The 21,425-nt window shown below is 46.1% G+C and overlaps 2 protein-coding genes across 5 annotated transcripts in view; one reads left to right on the top strand and one right to left on the bottom strand.

The window, feature by feature from the left end:
- TOM1L2 (target of myb1 like 2 membrane trafficking protein) overlaps positions 1-18,063 on the bottom strand; it is a 138,254-nt gene extending 120,191 nt beyond the window's left edge. For all 4 annotated transcript variants that reach the window (XM_038763440.1, XM_038763441.1, XM_038763443.1 and 1 more), the window contains exon 1: positions 17,990-18,063. In XM_038763440.1, coding sequence (XP_038619368.1) covers positions 17,990-18,041 — 52 coding nt within the window. In that variant the 5' untranslated portion in view covers positions 18,042-18,063. The remainder of the gene's footprint in view (positions 1-17,989) is intronic.
- A 385-nt stretch (positions 18,064-18,448) lies between these two features.
- DRC3 (dynein regulatory complex subunit 3) overlaps positions 18,449-21,425 on the top strand; it is a 59,607-nt gene continuing 56,630 nt past the window's right edge. Inside the window, exon 1 of the mRNA XM_038762987.1 lies at positions 18,449-18,496. The gene's annotated coding sequence lies outside the window, so the exon portion shown is untranslated. The remainder of the gene's footprint in view (positions 18,497-21,425) is intronic.

Genomic DNA, 21,425 nt, shown 5'->3' with positions numbered 1-21,425 from the left:
CTCTCCCAAACCCTGTCCTCTCCCTGACTTTCCTCTCACTGTAGACAGCACAACCATCTTTCCTGTCTCCTTCCCCGGTGTCATCCTTGACTCCGCTCTCGCATTCACTCCACATATCCAATCCGTCACCAAAACCTGCCGGTATTTATTACACTTAAAGTATGCAGAACACTTTACTAAGCGCTTGGGAGAGTGCAATAGAAGAGGCGCATTCCCTGCCCACAACGAGTAGGCAGGCAGATAAGGAGAGGGACAAAAATATACATAAGTAAATTATGGATATGTACATTAAGTGCTGTAGGGCTGGGAGAGGGGATGAACAAAGAAGAAGGATGGCAGAGTGGATAGAGCATGGGCTTGGGAAGATCACGGCTCCACCACATGCCTGCTGTGTGACCTTGGGAAAGTCACTTCATTTCTCTGGACCTCAGTCACCTCATCTGTAAAATGGGGATGGAGACTGCGAGCCCCACATGGAACAAGGATTCATTCATTCATTCAATCGTATTTATTGAGCGCTTACTGTGTGCAGAGCACTGTACTAAGCACTTGGGAAGTACAAGTCGACAACATATAGAGACGGTCCCTACCCAACAATGGGCTTGTGTCCAACCCGATTTGCTCGTATCCACCCCAGAGCTTAGTATAGTGCTTGGCACACAGTAAGCGCTTAACAAATACCACAGTTCATCATCATCATCGATCGTATTTATTGAGCGCTTACTGTGTGCAGAGCACTGGACTAAGCGCTTGGGAAGTACAAGTTGGCAACATATAGAGACAGTCCCTACCCAACAGTGGGCTCACAGTCTAAAAGGGGGAGACAGAGAACAAAACCAAACATACTAACAAAATGAAATAAATAGAATAGATATGTACAAGTAAAATAAATAAATAAATAGAGTAATAAATATGTACAAGCATATATACATATATACAGGAATTAATTATTCCTGTAACACAGTTACACTGTTAATAACACAGTTATTCTTGTTATTAAAAGGAGCAGGTCAAGGGGGGAGGAACAACCCCCAATTCCATTCACACAGGAAACCACAGAGGCCAGAGAGCACTAGAGGAGTCGCTTTTAGCAGAACCCATGGTTTTCAGGAAAGAGGAGAATGAGGCTTTTACAAAGACAAGCGTGGTAGCAGACCAGACGTCTATTTAGCAGATTTGACACAGCAGAAAAGGAAGATGTTCCTAACAAATCTGTTCCAAACCCATTTATATCTTCTCTGAATATAGTACTTTTGACTGGTTCTAACAGAGTCGGATTTTCTTGGTGTTAAGCCTGTTTCCTGAGGAATGAGGCTGGGGTAGTCACTGACTAATAAACTCAGAGATTGTGAGCTGTAAATCCTTCCCTGCCTCCGGTCTGCACACGACTGAACACTTAGTCAATTCCACAGTTACCACATCTCTAATACGAGGATAATAATACTGCCCTTCTTCATGACCTCCCTTCCCCAAATTACAAAAATAATGATTAAGAACTTCGCAAAAAATAAGACACTACGGTATAAGTACACTAATAACAAACTGCTGCTCTAGACGACTTGGCGTGCGAACTATAAATAACCTGCTCAGAATAGCACTTAGCACCAAGAAGGTGCTTAATAAAAACTAATTAATTATACAAAGGTTTGGTCTCTACCCTACAGGGGCTTACGAATCAGCAATAGTTAAGTTTACATACTTTCTGAATGATAACGAAGACTTTTGTAGGCGCTCTGATGAACGCCCAATTACACTAACAGTAACAAAGAAACACACTTCAACTCCCTATTAAATCTACTGCTGAATACATTCAAAAATAAATAGAGGATGAACACTGCTTGCATACACATCAGCAGCCCAGATCTTACACTCCACCCACCTCTTCAGCCTGCCTTCTCTCCGCCACAACGCAACCCCCCTTTTAGACTGTGAGCCCACTGTTGGGTAGGGACTGTCTCTATATGTTGCCAACTTGTACTTCCCAAGCGCTTAGTACAGTGCCCTGCACACAGTAAGCGCTCAATAAATACGATCGATGATATCGCCCAGCCAGTTCAAAAGCTAAGCCTTGCCAACTTAAAAAAAAAAAATGAAAATGAGAATGCTCAAAGGGCAGTTGGGCAGAAAGGTGCCACTTTAGTGCCATTTTAGGATTTCGGAGTTAATTCTCTCCCATTTCCTTGTACGCCAGTTTCTAAGTGAAAAGGCGGCATCGCTGACAACTCAAGAAACAAACTCAACCCAGAATCGGAAAAAAATCAAGCTGTTCTCGCTTTTCTTAACTCACCCTCCAGGATAAAGCCGTTGCCACCAAAGTTGTGCAGGCGGCAGGACTGGGGATGATGTGCGAATGAGGCTAGAACTTATTTATTTTTTGGTACGCTTACTCTATGCCAGGTATTGTGCTAAGCACCGGGATAGAAGAAGTTACTCGTGTTGGACACTGTCCATGTCGCACATGGGGCTCACGGTCTTCATTCCCACTTTACATATGAGGTAACTGAGGCACACCGAGGTGAAGTGACTTGCCCGGGGTCACACAGCAGACAAGTGGTGGAGCTGGGATCACAACCCAGGTCCTCTAACTCCCAGGCCTGTGCTCTATCCACTAGGCCACACTGCTTCTCTACATTTTATCAGGGTTTTGTTTTATATCGTCTGTTACATGTGACAAATACCATATGGCGCTTCCTATACGTCAAGCACTGCTCTAAGCGCTCGGGTAGGTAGATACAGTTTATCAGGTTGGACACAGTACCTGTCCCACACGGGGCTCAGTGTTTAGGTAGGAGGGAGTAGGATTTAATCCTCATTTTACAGCTATTGAAACTGAGGTACAGACAAGTCAAGTGACTTACCCAAGGTCACACAGCAAGCCACTGGCAGAGCCAGGATTAGAACCCAGGTCCTCCGACTCCCACGCCCATGATCTTTCTTCTAGTACTACTGATAATAATAATAATAATAATTGTATTTGTTAAGCGCTTACTATTTGGCAGGCACTATTCTAAGCACTGGGGTAGATACAAAGCAATCACTTTTAGACTGTGAGCCCACTGTTGGGTAGGGACTGTCTCTATATGTTGTCAACTTTACTTCCCAAGCGCTTAGTACAGTGCTCTGCACACAGTAAGCGCTCAATAAATACGATTGATGATGATGATCATGTTGGGCACAGTCCCTGTCCCACATGATGCTCAGTCTTAACCCCCATTTTACAGATGACATAATTGAGGCCCAGTGAATTGACTTACCAAGTCACACAGCAGACAAGTGTCCAACCTGATTATCATGCATCGACCCAGCACTTAGCACAGTGCTTGGCACACAGCAAGTGCCGAACAAATACTAGGCCGTGCTGCTTCTCATTTTAGTGACATTTTAGGATTTTAGAGTTATTCTCACCCATTCCCTTGTAAACCAACTGTGCTCCTCTAGACTGCGAGTTTGTTGTGGGCAGGGAATGTGTCTACAAACTCTGTTGTTGTCTCAAGTGCTCAGTACAGTGCTCCGCACACAGTAAGCACTCAGTAAATATGATTACTGAGTTTCGAAGCAAAAAGGCAGCAGCGAGGACAATTAAAGAAACAAACAACCCAGAATCGGAAAAATCCATCAATTCAGCTGGGCTAAGGAAGAACCACAAAGCCATTCAACCGTACTCTACCAAGAGTTTACTCCAGTGCTCTGCACACAGGAAGTGCTCAATATATATCAATAACTGATTGATAACTCTCTCAAAAGGAGGGCAAGTCAAGAGCTGGATCCCGAAAATCAAAAGGTCTTGAGAAGCATCATGGTGATAAAGACGAAAAGCCCCTTTCTTGGCCCAGACCTTACCTACAGTAACAGACGAGTAGAAAGACTAAGTCACCTCCAACTGAGCACTAAACCTACAGGGATTCCCACTATTATTATTATTATTATAATTTTGGTATTTGTTAAATGCTCCCTACAAACTCACCTATGCTGGGCAGCAGTGGCATGGAAGAGAGTCGAGGGCGGAGACTCAAGTTGACTGTGTGGAAGAAGGCAGTGGTAAACCACTTCCATATTTTTACCGAGAAAACTCTATGGATACACCACCAAAACGTTTGCAGATGGAGAGTGGGGCGTTCTTGGACAGATGTGTCCATGGAGCCGCTATGGGTCGGAGATGACTCGAGAGCACAAGACAAGATGAGACCAATGGCATTTACTGAGCTCTTACTGTGTGCAGAGCACTGTACTAAGCATTTGGGAGGGTCCAATATAACAGAGTTGGTAGCCACGTTCCTGGCCCACAACAAGCTTACAGTTTAGAGGTGCTTACGGTTTATCATGTTCCAAGAACTATACTAAACTCCAGGGTAAACACAAGATAATCAGGTTGGACACAGTCCCCGGACCCCATGAGGGTCGATGTCTAAGTGGGAGGAAGAACAAGTATTGATTCCTGCAACCTTGGTGTCATCCTCGACTCCGCTCTCTCGTTCACCCCTCACTTCCAATCCGTCACCAAAACCTGCCGGTCTCACCTCTGCAACATCGCCAAGATCCACCCTTTCCTCTCCATCCAAACCGCTACCCTGCTCGTTCAATCTCTCATCCTATCCCGAATGGATCACTGCATCAGCCTCCTCTCTGATCTCCCATCCTCCTGTCTCTCCCCACTTCAATCGATACTTCATGCTGCTGCCCAGATCATCTTTGTGCAGAAACGGTCTGGGCATGTTACTCCCCTCCTCAAAAATCTCCAGTGCCTTCCAGTCAACCTACGCATCAGGCAAAAACTCCTCACTCTCGGCTTCAAGGCTGTCCATCCCCTCACCCCCTCCTACCTCACCTCCCTTCTTTCCTTCTCCAGCCCGCATCCTCCGCTCCTTTGCCGCTAACCTCCTCACTGGGCCTCGTTCTCGCCCGTCCCACTGTCGACCCCCGGCCCACGTCCTCCCCCAGGCCTGGAATGTCCTCCCTCCACACATCCGCCAAGATAGCTCTCTTCCTCCCTTCAAAGCCCTACTGAGAGCTCACCTCCTCCAGGAGGTCTTCCCAGACTGAGCCCCCTCCTTCCTCTCCTCCTCCTCCCCCTCCCCATCCCCCCCGCCTTACCTCCTTCCCCTCCCCACAGCATCTGTATATATGTTTGTACATACTTATTACTCTATTTATTTTACTTGTACCTATTTACTATTCTATTTATTTTATTTTGTTAATATGTTTTGTTTTGTTGTCTGTCTCCCCCTTCTAGACTGTGAGCCCGCTGCTGGGTAGGGACTGTCTCTATATGTTGCCAACTTGTAATTCCTAAGCACTTAGTACAGTGCTCCGCACAAAGTAAGCACTCAATAAATATGATTGAATGAATTAATTGAGAGGCGGAAACTGAGGCACAGAGATACAGCACGCAATTGGTGAAACTGGGATTTGAATCCAGGTCCTCTCGCTCCCGGGCCCATGCCCTTTCCAATAGACCGTGCTGCTTCTCCGATTTCCAAATTCCCAGCCAGACCCAAAGAAAAGGCTCTCTTCCATCGATCAAAAATTCCAACAGAAAGTCAAATGGCATTTCTCTCTCACCATGGTAGATCCCAAATGATCCAATCAATTGCTATTCTGGATCCTCTCTTCTTTCCCCCTTCTTGACTCGGCTCCGGTCCTAAAACCATCTGAGTGACCACCATCTTGAGGGCCGCTAAGGTGGGGGATTCATGCTGTGTTTCACCCCCTGGACACTCTGGGGTCTATCCCGGGGGCCTCATTTGCTATTTCGACGAAGAACCTGCCAACGCTACATAATTTCTCCTTTGAGGAGCGATCCATCACCTCCGTAGAATGGTCTTACAGCGCGCCATCCCTGTTCCTGGTTAGCAAGGGCTTATGGTCCAACTGTCCAGGTGGAAGTGGTCTTTCTCCATTAAAATTTATTTTAAACCCAAACCCATCGCTTTTAAAACCCTCCCGGTGTGCAAAAAATTTCAGCTGGTGAGATACTCAAGTAACTTGTAGTTTAGACAACTTGAGAAGCAGTGTGGCCAAGTGGATAGAGAACGGGCCTGGGAGTTGGAAGGACCTGGGTTCTAATTCCAGATCCGCCCACTTGTCTGCTGTGTGACCCTGGCCAGGGCACTTCACTGATCTGGGCCTGTTCCCTCATCTGTAAAATGGGGATTAAGACTGTGAGGCCCCATGTGGAACAGGGACTGTGTCCAACCCAACTGCTTGCAGTCCCCTGCCCCAGCGCTTAGTACAGTGCCTGCCACATGGCAAGCACTTAACAAAAACCACGATTATTATTATTAAACCATAAGACAAACGTCTAAGTCTTTTTCTTCCTCTTATCCATCACTGAAGATAATTCTCTCTAAACTACATGTGTGATTGGAGTAAAATGTATATGTACCCTAGTGTGAAGAAACATGGGGGAAACCAAATCGATTTGTAAAAAGGAGTATTTCCTTCATTAAAAACATTCTCTAGAGCTGCCCTGATATGAGAAGGAAACTGTACACTGAATAGCACCAGGATGGTACTTCGATAATTTGAACTAGAAAATGTAAACATCGATAGGCTCGCCCTGGAGGACATGACATTTTGTTAGTATGTTTGGTTTTGTCTCCCCCTTTTAGACTGTGAGCCCACTGTTGGGTAGGGACTGTCTCTATATGTTGCCAATTTGTACTTCCCAAGCGCTTAGTACAGTGCTATGCACACAGTAAGCGCTCAATAAATACGATTGATTGATTGATTGATTGATGACTTCTACAAATCAATTAATTGTCCAAGTCTCTCCCAAAGGTCTACCCGATTTTATTTTTGAGGTGACGAGATCCCTGCTCATTTGAGTGGAGGCTGAAACCGATGTCACTGGCTCGCTCTATTTTTAAAGTGCTGAAGCATAAAAGCCCATCTAAGAAAAGATTCAGAGACTCAGCCTAAACGACTAGAATTAGAAAAACTGAAGACCTTACTAAGCCTCGACGAAAATAAACCTTAAGCTGGAAGGGTTTTGAACTAACTTCTTACATTTCTGACAGAAAGACTGAGATGCCCAGAAAAGAAATGACAATTGTGATCCTACAGGGTTGAGGGGGTGGGGGGGACGGGACTAAATGTTCTGTACTGGCGGACTATGTGAAAGGTGACCCTGTGACTGCTATGCTACTGAATACCACAAACACATTCATTTCCCTCCCCCAACAAAATGGGCCTTATCTGGGGGAGGCAATAAAAGATTTCTTCTCTGCCTGATCTCTCAACAGGAGCCACGTCCCAAATTCACAACCCCAATCATCGCAAAGTAGGGGGGCGGGGGGTGCAAAAATTAGAGGAGGAATTTGCCTCACAAATGGGTGACTTAACGGTAGTCTTTCATTACCTCCCGGTGGACAGGGAATGTGTCTGCTTATTGTATTGTCCTCTCCCAAGCGCTTAGTCCAGTGCTCTTACACGGTAAGCGCTCAATAAATACCAACGAATGACTGACATTCCCGAGTTATCCCGAATATAGGCTTCGAGACCGGCGAGCTCTCTCACTGGGACCAAGGCAGGTGGGAGTTACCAAGGAAATAAAAAATGGTTTTGAGATCTGCAAAAATGAATTCTCCCATCCTCTGTCAGGCCCACCAGCTGGCAGTGACAATTCTTTTCATTCCTAGACAGTTTCTCCAGAGAAAATGTCCCTTGCCCATTCCATGATGGCTCAAGAACGGCTTGGGGAAATAGAAACATTTTGTCTGGGATGGTAGGCAGCCATTTCTCAACTGTGAGAGGGACCTGTTCAACCTGATAATTGTTCTCCGCCAATTCAAAACCTTACTGAAGGCCCATCTCCTCCAAGAAGCCTTCCCTGAATAAGCCCTCTTCTCCCACTCTCTTCTGTGCTGCTCTTACTTGCTCCTTCATTCATCCTCATTCATTCATTCATTCCATCGTATTTATCCTCCTTCCCATCCCCAGAGCACATATGCCTACAGATATAGATCTGTAATTTATTTATATTACTCTGTCTCCCCCTCTAGACTGTAAGTTCATTGTGGGCAGGAATGTGTCTGTTATTATACAGTACTCTCCCAAGCACTTAGTACAGTGTTTTGCACACAGCAGGAGCTCAATAAATACGACTGAATGAATGGAATCCAACTTAATGGGTGGAGTAAGGCACCCAATGTGCAAACGCTAATATTAGTGATTTAAACTGTTTTTACCACCACCGCAGACTCAAAATCCTTGAAGATTTCACTAAGGAATAATTGCTTCTTACATGCTCATTCAAGCAGAACTGTAAAACTGCCTAGTAAGGCGTGCTTTAACAGCATTCCGGCTTAGGTTCTTTCACCTACTTAGAGATTACTTTTTTTTTTTAATAAAAAAAAAGCAACCAAACTGCTCCTTCAGAAAGGTATAGCTGAAGTCTCTTCACCGAGGATGAAGAGAGCTATTCTCGAAGCGTCGTGGGAACTTGTTTTGTGATGTCCACTTGAGGAGTGTTTTCCAAGCTGGGCCACTGTTATACAAGCAATACTTTGAAAACGGTTTAAGAAGAAGAAAGGAGAACTCTTTATGCCTGCCTCTTCCTTTCAACACCTCCTTTCTCTCCCTCAACCCTCCCTTCCATCTTTCTCCTGAGGCAAACCAGGCCTACAACACGCTGGGCCTGGTTTTAAAAGTGTTTAAGTCTCCCACCCGTAATAAAGGAATGGGATAGATGGAGCTTGCCCAAGAGGGACAGTATGACGACAGATGCTGAAATGATGCTCAGATTCACTGAGCTCAATTCCAGGAAAGGATGAGTCAGTGACAGGAGAAAGATGAGGCAATGTCAGATTATCATCACACAGAAATCAATAGAACCTTTGAATTCCTATGATCTTTTCGGAAGCACATTAGCCCCATTGAGCTTCCAAATGGCAAAGAGGCAGGTGTCAGGAATTACTCTGTAAATGGGGAAACTGAGGCCCAGAAAAGGTAACAGATGACAGACCCCATCAGTCAGGGAGCTGGTAAAAGAACTCAGGTTTCCCAACAATCCGCACTTAAGACAAAAGACAGTGCTGCATTTCTGGCCCAGATTTCCATAATACTAAAAAACCCTCAGGTGATTTTATCCTACTACATTTACTGACAAGGATAAAGACAAAATCTCATTCTATCCTCCACCACTATTTGGGTTTTTTGTTTGCACTCCTAATGATTCATAGTTCTCTAGATGCTTACCAGAAAGGTAAACACAACCCTAACCCAATTATTTATAAAATCACCTTTAACTTTTTTAAGCATTTCAGTGATGCCACACATTGTATAATTTGTGGGGGGGAAAGAAGAGATTTCCCTGAAATTCCTGGGAATGTCTCAAATTTTGGGAGAGTTATAGCAAGTTGAGTTTCAGAGCCCAGTGCTTTGCACATAGTAAGCGCTTAACAAATGTCATTATTATTATTATTATTATTATTATTGTTGAGAAAAGGGTCTATTACTGTGTCCAGCCTTATTTCCTTGTATCCACCCCAGTGCTTAGTAGTACAGTGCCTGGCACCTACTAAGCCCTTACCAAATACCAAAATTATAATTATAATTAGCATAGGGGCGGCAGGAAAAGAAAGTAGGAAAGGAACACAGAAATCAAGTATCAATCAATCGTATTTATTGAGCGCTTACTGTGTGCAGAGCACTGTACTAAGCGCTTGGGAAGTACAAGTTGGCAACATGTAGAGATGGTCCCTACCCAACAGTGGGCTGGGCTTTCCGCTGGAACATTTCACTCTTTCAGCAGGCCCAAGGCCCTTAGTATGTTGGTCATTAATAGTATTTATACCTTTGATTCATTCATTTACAGAGGCTGATGGAATGCGGTTGGTGCTTGGGAGGGCATTTAATTGCAAGGAAGAGTTTTTCCTAACTATTTGCTCATTAAAAGGCAGGAGGAATCTCCTCAAAATACCTTCAAGGGCCTTGAAGTAATAATTCAGGATGGGCTAGGAAAGCAGCCATCAGGAGGAAGATGAACAAAAAAGGCCTTCCTAAAGCAATGTGAAGACATTTACTAGCCCACGGAAAGACATTTTAACAGCTGGAGCTCAACTCAGGAGACACACATGTTGTAAAAACGATGAAATCAGCATCATTTACCCACCACCTCCTGACAGTCCTAAATCATTATTCCTTCTGGGGCGAGTGTGAGGGTGAATCCTTGCACAGCAACTCTAAACAAAATGACTTTCTATCACGCCAACCAGGACAGTGGCTCCATTTGTCCCAAACAGCCCGAACAGTTCTAATAATTGGTTATTATCACCACTTCCTCGCAAATGTGGGGCACTCCCTTGTGGGAAGACAACCGCAAAAACAAGAGAGGAAAAAAAAAGTCCACTCCCACACCCCCGCCATTACAAGTCTTCAGCAGACACAGTCACTGGACTTTGGGGAGATGAGTCTGAGTAACCACCATCACTGGGCCTAAGCGACACAGTCATTCATCATCATCATCATCGATCGTATTTATTGAGCGCTTACTGTGTGCAGAGCACTGCACTAAGCGCTTGGGAAGTACAAGTTGGCAACATATAGAGACAGTCCCTACCCAACAGTGGGCTCACAGTCTAAAACGGGGAGACAGAGAACAAAACAAAACATACTAACAAAATAAAATAAATAGAATTGATATGTACAAGGAAAATAAATACATAAATAGAGTAACAAATATGTACAAACATATATACAGGTGCTGTGGGGAAGGGAAGGAGGTAAGATTCGTTCGTTCGTATTTATTGAGCGCTTACCGTGTACAGAACACTGCATTAAGCGCTTGGGGAAATACAACAATAAAAGCGACATCCCCTGCCCACGGCTTGCTCACAGAGTGGGGAAGACAGAAATCATTCAGGCCAGCCGTCGATCAACCCGCTGCATTTATTGAGCGCTTTACCTCGTGCCGAGCACTGTACTGAGCGCAGCGGGGAGTACACTGCAACAAAGTTGGTGGAGATGCTCCCTGCCTACAACAAGCTTACAGTCTAAGGTCAGAAAGTTGGCATTTGGACATTTGGGTTGACAGTCTTGGGAGTCCACCCGAGTTACGGTCAGGGGCACAAAGACCACCAGTCAGGTGAAAAGGAGGCAGTCCTCATACCTCCTTCCTCCAATCAATCAATCAATCGTATTTATTGAGCGCTTACTGTGTGCAGAGCACTGTACTAAGCGAAGCTGGCAGCACCACAAGCCAAACACCCCACAGTGGGTGGAATGGTCGTCTAATCCCACCTCCGCCGCTTGTCTGCTGTGTGACCTGGGGCAAGTCACTTAACTTCTCTGTGCCTCAGTTCCCTCATCTGTAAAATGGGGATTGAGACTCTGGGCCCCATGTGGGACAACCTGATTACCTTGTATTTACGCCGGCGCTTAGAACAGTGCTTGGCACATAGTAAGCGCTTAACAAATGCCAGCATCATTATTATTACTGTCCTTGACCAGGGCACAGTGGTAATGGCTTCTGCCACTATTTATTTAATATCAATCAATCAATCGTATTTTTGAGCGCTTACTGTGTGCAGAGCACTGTACTAAGCGCTTGGGAAGTACAAGTTGGCAACATATAGACAGTCCCTATCCTTTGTTGTCTGTCTCCCCCTGCTAGACTGTAAGCCCGCTGCTGGGTAGGGACCGTCTCCATATGCTGCCAACTTGTACTTCCCAAGCGCTTAGTACAGTGCTCTGCACACAGTAAGTGCTCAATAAATACGATTGAATGAATGAATGAATGAATGAGCCTGTGAGCCCACTGTTGGGTAGGGACTGTCTCTATATGTTGCCAACTTGTACTTCCCAAGCGCTTAGTACAGTGCTCTGCACACAGTAAGTGCTCAATAAATATGACTGAATGAATGAGCCCCTTGACTGGCTCAGAAATACAGGGTGAACACCATTCTGGAAACCTAACCTGGCACTCAGTAAGCGCTTAACAAATACCATAATTATTAAAACGGGGCAAGGGGATGGGGGATGCCCCCAGCAGAGTTCATTCAGTCAATTAATGGCATTTTTGTGAGCACTTACTGGGAGCGGAGCACTGTACTAAATGCTTGGGGGAGCCCAATACAGAGTTGGCAGACGCAATCCCTGCCCATAACGATCTTCCAGGCTAGAGTCCTCCTCACCTTAGGGCTGAAAGCTCATTGTGGGCAGGGGACGCGTCTGCTGATTGTACGGTGCTCTCCCAAACCCTTAGCACAGTGCTCTGTTACATAATAAGCACTCAATAAGTGCCAGCGTCTGATTGATTGAAGGGAGGGTAGTTGAGCGGTGGCACAAGCTCGGGGGTGACACCCACATCCTGATACCCCCAAGTCATTCAGTCGCATTTACTGAGCGTTCACTGTGGGCGGAGCACTGTACTAAGTGCTTGGGAGAGTCCAATACAACAGTAAAAACACATAGAGAAGCAGCGTGGCTCAGTGGAAAGAGCCCGGGCTTTGGAGCCAGAGGTCATGGGTTCGAATGCCGGCTCCGCCACGTGTCTGCTGTGTGACCTTGGGCAAGTCACTTCACTTCTCTGAGCCTCAGTTCCCTCATCTGCAAAACGGGGATTAAGACTGTGAGCCCTATGTGGGACACCCTGATCACCTTGTATCCCCCCCAGCGCTTAGAACAGTGCTTTGCACATAGTAAGCGCTTAAATGCCATCATTATTATTATTTATTATTATTATTCCCTGCTCACAATGAGCTTACAGTCTAGAGGGCTGGCAACGCAGGCAAGAGGGGAGGGGAAATCGATGGATATTTGTGGAGTGCTTACTGTGTGCACAGCAATCAATTGTATTTATTGAGCGCTTACTGTGTGCAGAGCACTGCACTAAGCACTTGGGAAGTCCAAGTTGGCAACATCTAGAGATGGTCCCTACCCAACAGTGGGCTCACAGTCTAGAAAGGGGAGACAGAGCACAGAACCATACTAACAAAATAAAATAAAGAGAATAGATATGCACAAGTAAAATAAATAAATTGAGTAATAAATATGTACAAACATATATACAGGTGCTGTGGGGAAGGGAAGGAGGTAAGGCGGGGGGGATGGAGAGGGGGAAAGCACTGTATTAAGCACTTGGGAAAGGACAATACAACAACCAACGGACACATTCCCTGTTCACAACGTTCTTACAGTCTAGAGGGGTGGCAACATAGTCTGGTTAGGAGAGAGGACCCTGCGATGATAATAATAATAATAATAATAATAATATTAATAATGGTATTTGTTAAGCGCTTACTATGTTCCAGGCACTGTTCTAAGCGCTGGATGCGATGCCTTGCACTGCTGATCCCTGGGACTGTGAGCTCGTTGGGGGCAGGGGTTGTCTCTCTCTCTCTACTGCTGCATTGTCCTCTCCCGAGCGCTTAGTACAGTGCTCTGCACACAGTAAGCGCTCAATAAATCCGACTGACTGAAGGCTCTCCGCGGAACCTGCTCATCGGACTGGGAGCCCCGGCGGGGACTGTGTCCGACCGGATTGGCTTGTATCCATCCCGGCGTTTAGTAGCCAGCGCTTAGAACAGTGCTTTGCACATAGTAAGCGCTTAATAAATGCCATCATTATTATTCATTCATTCATATTTCCTGAGCGCTTACTGTGTGCAGAGCACTGGACTAAGCGCTTGAGGAGTACAAATCGGCAACATATAGAGACGGTCCCTAGAGAAGCAGTGTGGCTCAGTGGAAAGAGCACGGGCTGGGGAGCCAGAGGTCACGGGTTCTAATCCCGGCTCCGCCACTTGTCAGCTGTGTGACCTTGGGTAGGTCACTTAACTTCTCTGGGCCTCAGTTCCCTCATCTGTAAAATGGGGATGAAGACTGGGAGCCCCACGTGGGACCACCTGATTACCCTGTATCTCCCCCAGTGCTTAGCACAAAGTAAGCGCTTAACAAATACCAACATTATTATTATTATTAGAAGGGGGAGCCAGACAACAAAACAAAACATGTAGACAGGTGTCAAAATCGTCATAACAAATAGAATTAAAGCTATAGGCACATCATTAACAGAATAAATAGTAAATATGTACAAGTAAAATAGAGTGATAAATCTGTACAAACATATATACAGGTGCTGTGGGGAGGGGAAGGAGGTAGGGCGGGGGATGGATTCATTCATTCATTCATTCAATTGTATTTATTGGAGCGCTTACTGTGTGCAGAGCACTGTACTAAGCTCTTGGGAAGTACAAGCTGGTAACATATAGAAACGGTCCCTACCCAATAATGGGCTCACAGTCTAGAAGGGGGAGACAGACAACAAAACAACACATATTAACAAAATAAAATAAATAGAATAGTAAATATGTACAAGTAAAATAGAGTAATAAATCTGAAACATATTCATTCATTCATTCATTCAATCATATTTATTGAGCGCTTACTGTGTGCAGAGCACTGGACTAAGCGCTTGGGAAGGACAAGTCGGCAACATCTAGAGCCAGGCCCTACCCAACAGCGGGCTCACAGTCTAGAAGGGGGAGACAGACAACAAAACATATTAACAAAATATAATAAATAGAATAGTAAATATGTACAAGTAAAATAGATTAATAAATGTGTACAAACATATTCATTCATTCAATTGTATTTATTGAGCGCTGTGTGCAGAGCACTAGACTAAGCGCTTGGGAAGTCCAAGTCGGCAACATCTATAGCCGGTCCCTACCCAGCAGCGGGCTCACAGTCTAGAAGGGGGAGACAGACAACAAAACAACATTCTATTCTATTCATTCTATTCTATTTATTTTATTTTGTTAAACACATATTAACAAAATAAAATAAATAAAATAGTAAATATGTAAAAGTAAAACAGAGTAATAAATCGGAAATATATTCTCATTCATTCAATTGTATTTATTGAGTGCTTACTATGTGCAGAGCACTGGCCTAAGCGCTTGGGAAGTACAAGCTGGCAACACCTAGATATATCCAGGTGCTGTGGGGAGGGGAAGGAGGTACAGCGGGGGAGGAGGGGGAGAGGAAAAAGGGGGCTCAGTGTGGGAAGGCCTCCTGGAGGAGGTGAGCTCTCAGGAGGGCTTTGAAGGGAGGAAGAGAGCGAGCTTGGCGGATGCGTGGAGGGAGGGCATTCCGGGCCAGGGGGAGGACAGCAGGACAGGCGAGAACGAGGGACAGTGCCTGCTACCTAGAAGCAGCGTGGCTCAGTGGAAAGAGCCCGGGCTTTGGAGTCGGAAGTCATGGGTTCACATCCCGGCCCCACCACTTGTCAGCTGGGTGACTTTGGGCAAGTCACTTCACTTCTCTGGGCCTCAGTTCCCTCATCTGGAAAATGGGGATGAAGACTGTGAGCCCCCCGTGGGACCACCTCATCACCTTGTAACCTCCCCAGCGCTTAGAACAGTGCTTTGCACATAGTAAGCGCTTAACAAATACCATCGTTATTATTATTATTATTATTATTCTCTGTGCCTCAGTTCCCTCATCTGTAAAATAGGGATTAAAAACTGTGAGCCCCCCGTGGGACAACCTGATCACCTTGTAACCTCCCCAGTGCTTAGAACAGTGCTTGGCACATAGTAAGCACTTAACAAATACCATCATTATTATTATTCTCTGGGCCTCAGTTACCTCGGCTGTCAAATGAGGATGAAGACTGTGAGCCCCCCGTGGGACCACCTCATCACCTTGTAACCTCCCCAGCGCTTTGCACATAGTAAGCGCTTAACAAATACAATCATTATTATTATTATTATTCTCTGTGCCTCAGTTCCCTCATCTAAAAAATGGGGATGAAGACTGAGTCCCTCATTCCTTCATCTGTAAAATGGGGATTAAAAACTGTGAGCCCCCCGTGGGACAACCTTGATCACCCTGTAACCTCCTCAGCGCTTAGAACAGTGCTTTGCACATACTAAGCACTTAATAAATGCCATTATTATTATTATTACTATTCTCTGTGCCTCAGTTCCCTCATCTGTAAAATGGGGGTGAAGACTGTGAGTCCCCCGTTCCCTCATCTGTAAAATGGGGATTAAAAACTGTGAGCCCCCTGTGGGACAACCTGATCACCTTGTAACCTCCCCAGCGCTTCGAACAGTGCTTTGCACATAGTAAGCGCTTAACAAATACCATCATCATTATCATTATTATTCTCTGGGCCTCAGTTCCCTCATCTGTCAAACAGGGATGAAGACTGTGAGCCCCCTGTGGGACAACCTGATCACCTTGGAACCTCCCCAGCGCTTTGCACATAGTAAGCACTTAACAAATACCATCATTATTATTATTCTCCGGGCCTCAGTTTCCTCATCTGTCAAATGGGGATGAAGACTGTGAGCCCCCAGTGGGACAACCTGATCACCTTGTCACCTCTCCAGCGCTTAGAACAGTGCTTTGCACATAGTAAGCGCTTAATAAATGCCATTATTATTACTATTATTACTATTCTCTGTGCCTCAGTTCCCTCATCTGTAAAATGGGGGTGAAGACTGTGAGTCCACCATTCCCTCATCTGTAAAATGGGGATTAAAAACTGTGAGCCCCCCGTGGGACAACCTGATCACCTTGTCACCTCCCTAGCGCTTAGAACAGTGCTTTGCACATAGTAAGCGCTTAACAAATACCATCATTATTATTAGTATTATTCTCTGGGCCTCAGTTCCCTCATCTGTCAAACAGGGATGAAGACTGTGAGCCCCCTGTGGGACAACCTGATCACCTTGGAACCTCCCCAGCGCTTTGCACATAGTAAGCGCTTAACAAATACCATCATTATTATGATTCTCTGGGCCTCAGTTTCCTCATCTGTCAAATGGGGATGAAGACTGTGAGCCCCCTGTGGGACAACCTCATCACCTTGTCACCTCCCCAGCGCTTAGAACAGTGCTTTGCACATAGTAAGCGCTTAATAAATGCCATTATTATTACTATTATTACTATTCTCTGTGCCTCAGTTCCCTCATCTGTAAAATGGGGGTGAAGACTGTGAGTCCACCATTCCCTCATCTGTAAAATGGGGATTAAAAACTGTGAGCCCCCCGTGGGACAACCTGATCACCTTGTCACCTCTCCAGCGCTTAGAACAGTGCTTTGCACATAGTAAGCGCTTAACAGAGGCCATCATCATCATTAGCGCTTAACAAATACCATCATTATTATGATTCTCTGGGCCTCAGTTCCCTCAGCTGTCAAATGGGGATGAAGACTGTGAGCCCCCAGTGGGACAACCTCATCACCTTGTCACCTCCCCAGCGCTTAGAACAGTGCTTTGCACATAGTAGACGCTTAACAGATGCCATCATCATCATTAGCGCTTAACAAATACCATCCTTATTATGATTCTCTGGGCCTCAGTTCCCTCAGCTGTCAAATGGGGATGAAGACTGTGAGCCCCCAGTGGGACAACCTCATCACCTTGTCACCTCCCCAGCGCTTAGAACAGTGCTTTGCACAGAGTAAGCGCTTAACAGATGCCATCATCATCATTAGCGCTTAACAAATACCATCATTATTATGATTCTCTGGGCCTCAGTTCCCTCATCTGTCAAATGGGGATGAAGACTGTGAGCCCCCTGTGGGACAACCTCATCACCTTGTCACCTCCCCAGCGCTTAGAACAGTGCTTTGCACATAGTAAGCGCTTAACAAATACCATCATTATTATGATTCTCTGGGCCTCAGTTCCCTCAGCTGTCAAATGGGCATGAAGACTGTGAGCCCCCAGTGGGACAACCTCATCACCTTGTCACCTCCCCAGCGCTTAGAACAGTGCTTTGCACAGAGTAGGCGCTTAACAGATGCCATCATCATCATTAGCGCTTAACAAATACCATCATTATTATGATTCTCTGGGCCTCAGTTCCCTCAGCTGTCAAATGGGGATGAAGACTGTGGGCCCCCCATGGGACAACCTCATCACCTTGTCACCTCCCCAGCGCTTAGAACAGTGCTTTGCACATAGTAGGCGCTTAATAGATGCCATCATCATCATCATTATCAAATAGGATAATGTCAATTAGGGCCTTACCCAGGCACTGGCCCACCGGGGTGGCGAAGGGGTTGCCCAGCAGAAACTCCATCTTGGAAGGACGGCACCCCGCGGCCGCCGCCGGCTCCGACCCTCACCTCCAAGCCCCGCCCCCCCGATGCTGATTGGGCCGCCCCGCGCCCGTCCCCGCCCTCCCATTGGCCGAACCACCCACCGGGCCCCTCCGAGGAGCCCTATTCGCCCACCCGGCTGTCAGTCGGACGTCCCGCCGATCCTATTGGGCCGAGTAGAAGGGGGGTGGAGCCACAGGGCGAGCACCCCCCCCAGGCTCCGATTGGACGGCCGCTTGCTTTCTCCCCCGCTGATTGGTCGGACGCTATACGGATCCCTCCCCTCCCCGCCCACCGGGGGCCGGGTCTTACGTCACCCGACTTCCTCTTAGCAACCGGGGAGCAACTTGGTGGTCCCCTAGCAACGGGGAGATACTGATGCTCGGGAGCCCCGGCCTCTCTGCTTCCACCGGGAAAACGCCGCCGGACCGAAACGGTGAACGATAATAATGATTATAATAATGTTGTCGGTGAACGATAATAATAATAATAATCATGTTGGTATTTGTTAAACGCTTACTATGTGCAAAGCACTGTTCTAAGCGCTGGGGAGAAAACAAGGAGATGAGGTTGTCCCATGTGGGGCTCACAGTCGTAATCCCCGTTTTACAGATGAGGGAACTGAGGCACAGAGAATCAATCAATCAATCAATCAATCGTATTTATTGAGCGCTTACTGTGTGCAGAGCACTGTACTAAGCGCTTGGGAAGTCCAAGTTGGCAACATAGAGAGACGGTCCCTACCCAACAGTGGGCTCACAGTCTAAAAGGGGGAGACAGAGAACAAAACCAAACATACTAACAAAATAAAATAAATAGAATAGATATGTACAAGTAAAATAAAGAGTAATAAATATGTACAAACAAATACATAAATAGAGTAATAAATATGTACAAACATATATACGTATATCCAGGTGCTGTGGGGAAGGGAAGGAGGTAAGATGGGGGGGATGGAGAGGGGGACGAGGGGGAGAGGAAGGAGGGGGCTGAGTGTGGGAAGGCCTCCTGGAGGAGGTGAGCTCTCCGTAGGGCCTTGAAGGGAGGAAGAGAGCTAGCTTGGCGGATGGGCAGAGGGAGGGCATTTCAGGCCAGGGGGATGACATGGGCTGGGGTCGATGGCGGGACAGGCGAGAAGGAGGCCCAGTGAGGAGGTTAGCAGGAGAGGAGCGGAGGGTGCGGGCTGGGCTGGAGAAGGACAGAAGGGAGCTGAGGTAGGAGGGGGCGAGGGGATGGACAGCCCGGAAGCCGAGAGTGAGGAGTGGGCAAGGAACATGTCTACCTACTCTATAGTACTGTACTCTTCCAAGTGCTTAATCCAGTGCTCTGCACATAGTAAGCCCTCAATAAACACTGCTGATAAAAGCATTGGAAAAATGCTATTTGGATGAAAGGTCTTTTTTTAAAAGGTATCTGTTAAGCACTTACTATGTGCCAGGCCTTCTAATAATGACATTTATTAAGCGCTTACTATGTGCAAAGCACTGTTCTAAGCACTAGGGAGGTTAAAAGGTAATCAGCTTGTCCCATGTGGGGCTTACAGTCTTCATCCCCATTTTCCAGTTGAGGGAACTGAGGCCCAGAGAAGTGAAGTGACTTGCCCAAAGTCACACAGCTGACAAGTGGCGGAGCCGGGATTTGAACCCATGACCTCTGACTCCAAAGCCTGTGCTCTTTCCTACCTGTATATATGTATATATGTTTGTACATATTTATGACTCTATTTTACTTGTACATATCTATTCTATTTATTTTATTTTGTTTGTATGTTTGGTTTTGTTCTCTGTCTCCCCCTTTTAGACTGTGAGCCCACTGTTGGGTAGGGACCGTCTCTATATGTTGCCAACTTGTACTTCCCAAGCGCTTAGTACAGTGCTCTGCACACAGTAAGCACTCAATAAATACGATTAATTGATTGATTTCCACTGAGCCACACACCGAGTGCTGGGAAAGATACAAGCAATACGGTGGCACACAGTCCCTGTCCCACATGGGGCTCACAGTCTTCATCCCCATTTTACAGATGAGGGAACTAAGGCCTAGAGAAGTGAAGAGACTTGCCCAAGGTTATATAACAGGCAAGTGGCAGAATTGGAATTAGACCCCAGGTCCTTCCGATTCTCAGGCTCGTGTGTGTGGCTCAGTGGAAAGAGCGAGGGCTTGGGAGTCAGAGGTCATGGGTTCGAATCCCGACTCCGCCACTTGTCAGCTGTGTGACCTTGGGCAAGCCACTTAACTTCTCTGTGCCTCAGTTCCCTCATCTGGAAAATGGGGATTAAGACTGTGAGCCCCAAGTGGGGCAACCTGATCACCTTGTAGCCCCCCCAGCGCGTAGAACAGTGCTTTGCACATAGTAAGCGCTTAACAAATACCACCATTATTATTATTATTATTATTATTACAACTCACTGTGATCCTTCATTCATGGTGGTAGCGTATATTCTTCGGAAGGGTAACTCAGATAAAGACGGTGAGTCGCTTTTTGGAGCCCTGGTGACCCCTTCCACCTGGAAGCCGCAAGCTCTGCTGGCTGCTCCTTTGAAAAGTCTGGCTTTTAGGGGGAAATGGAGAAGAAGTGACTTACTCTATTTATTTATTTTACTTGTCCATATCTATTCTATCTATTTTATTTTGTTAGTATGTTTGGTTTTGTTCTCTGTCTCCCCCTTTTAGACTGTGAGCCCACTGGTGGGTAGGGACCATCTCTATGTGTTGCCAACTTGGACTTCCCAAGCGGTTAGTACAGTGCTCTGCACACAGTAAGCGCTCAATAAATACGATTGTTGATGATGATGATGACCCAAGTTCAACAGAGAAGCCAGCACCAGAATAAGCAGAAGAATTTCAAGAATTTTTTGTTTGTTCATTTGTTTTCTTTGCTCTATTCAGAGGATACAGATTGGCTGGAACTGGGGTAAAGTATCGTTTGCGCAAAGGTCCCTGTGACTTGCTACAATGTAGATAATCAGCGTGGCTCAGTGGAAAGAGTGGCTTTGGAGTCAGAGGTCATAATTATTCTATTTATTTTATTTTGTTAATACGCTTGGTTTTGTTCTCTGTCTCCCCCTTCTAGACTGTGAGCCCACTGGTGGGTAGGGACCGTCTCTAGATGTTGCCAACTTGGACTTCCCAAGCGCTTAGTGCAGTGCTCTGCACACAGTAAGCGCTCAGTAAATCCGATTGAATGAATGAACGAGTGAATGAATTCAAATCCCGGCTCTGCCGCTTGTCAGCTGCGTGACTTTGGGCAAGACACTTCACTTCTCTGGACCTCAGTTCCCTCGTCTGTAAAATGGGGATGAAGGCTGTGAGCCCCACGTGGGACAACCTGATCACCTTGTAACCTCCCCAGCGCTTAGAACAGT

The sequence above is a fragment of the Tachyglossus aculeatus genome, chromosome 21 (genome assembly GCF_015852505.1).
Source record: "Tachyglossus aculeatus isolate mTacAcu1 chromosome 21, mTacAcu1.pri, whole genome shotgun sequence".
NCBI lineage: Eukaryota > Metazoa > Chordata > Mammalia > Monotremata > Tachyglossidae > Tachyglossus > Tachyglossus aculeatus.
Note: the sequence above shows the minus strand (reverse complement) of the source record. Positions and strands in the feature narration are given on the sequence as shown.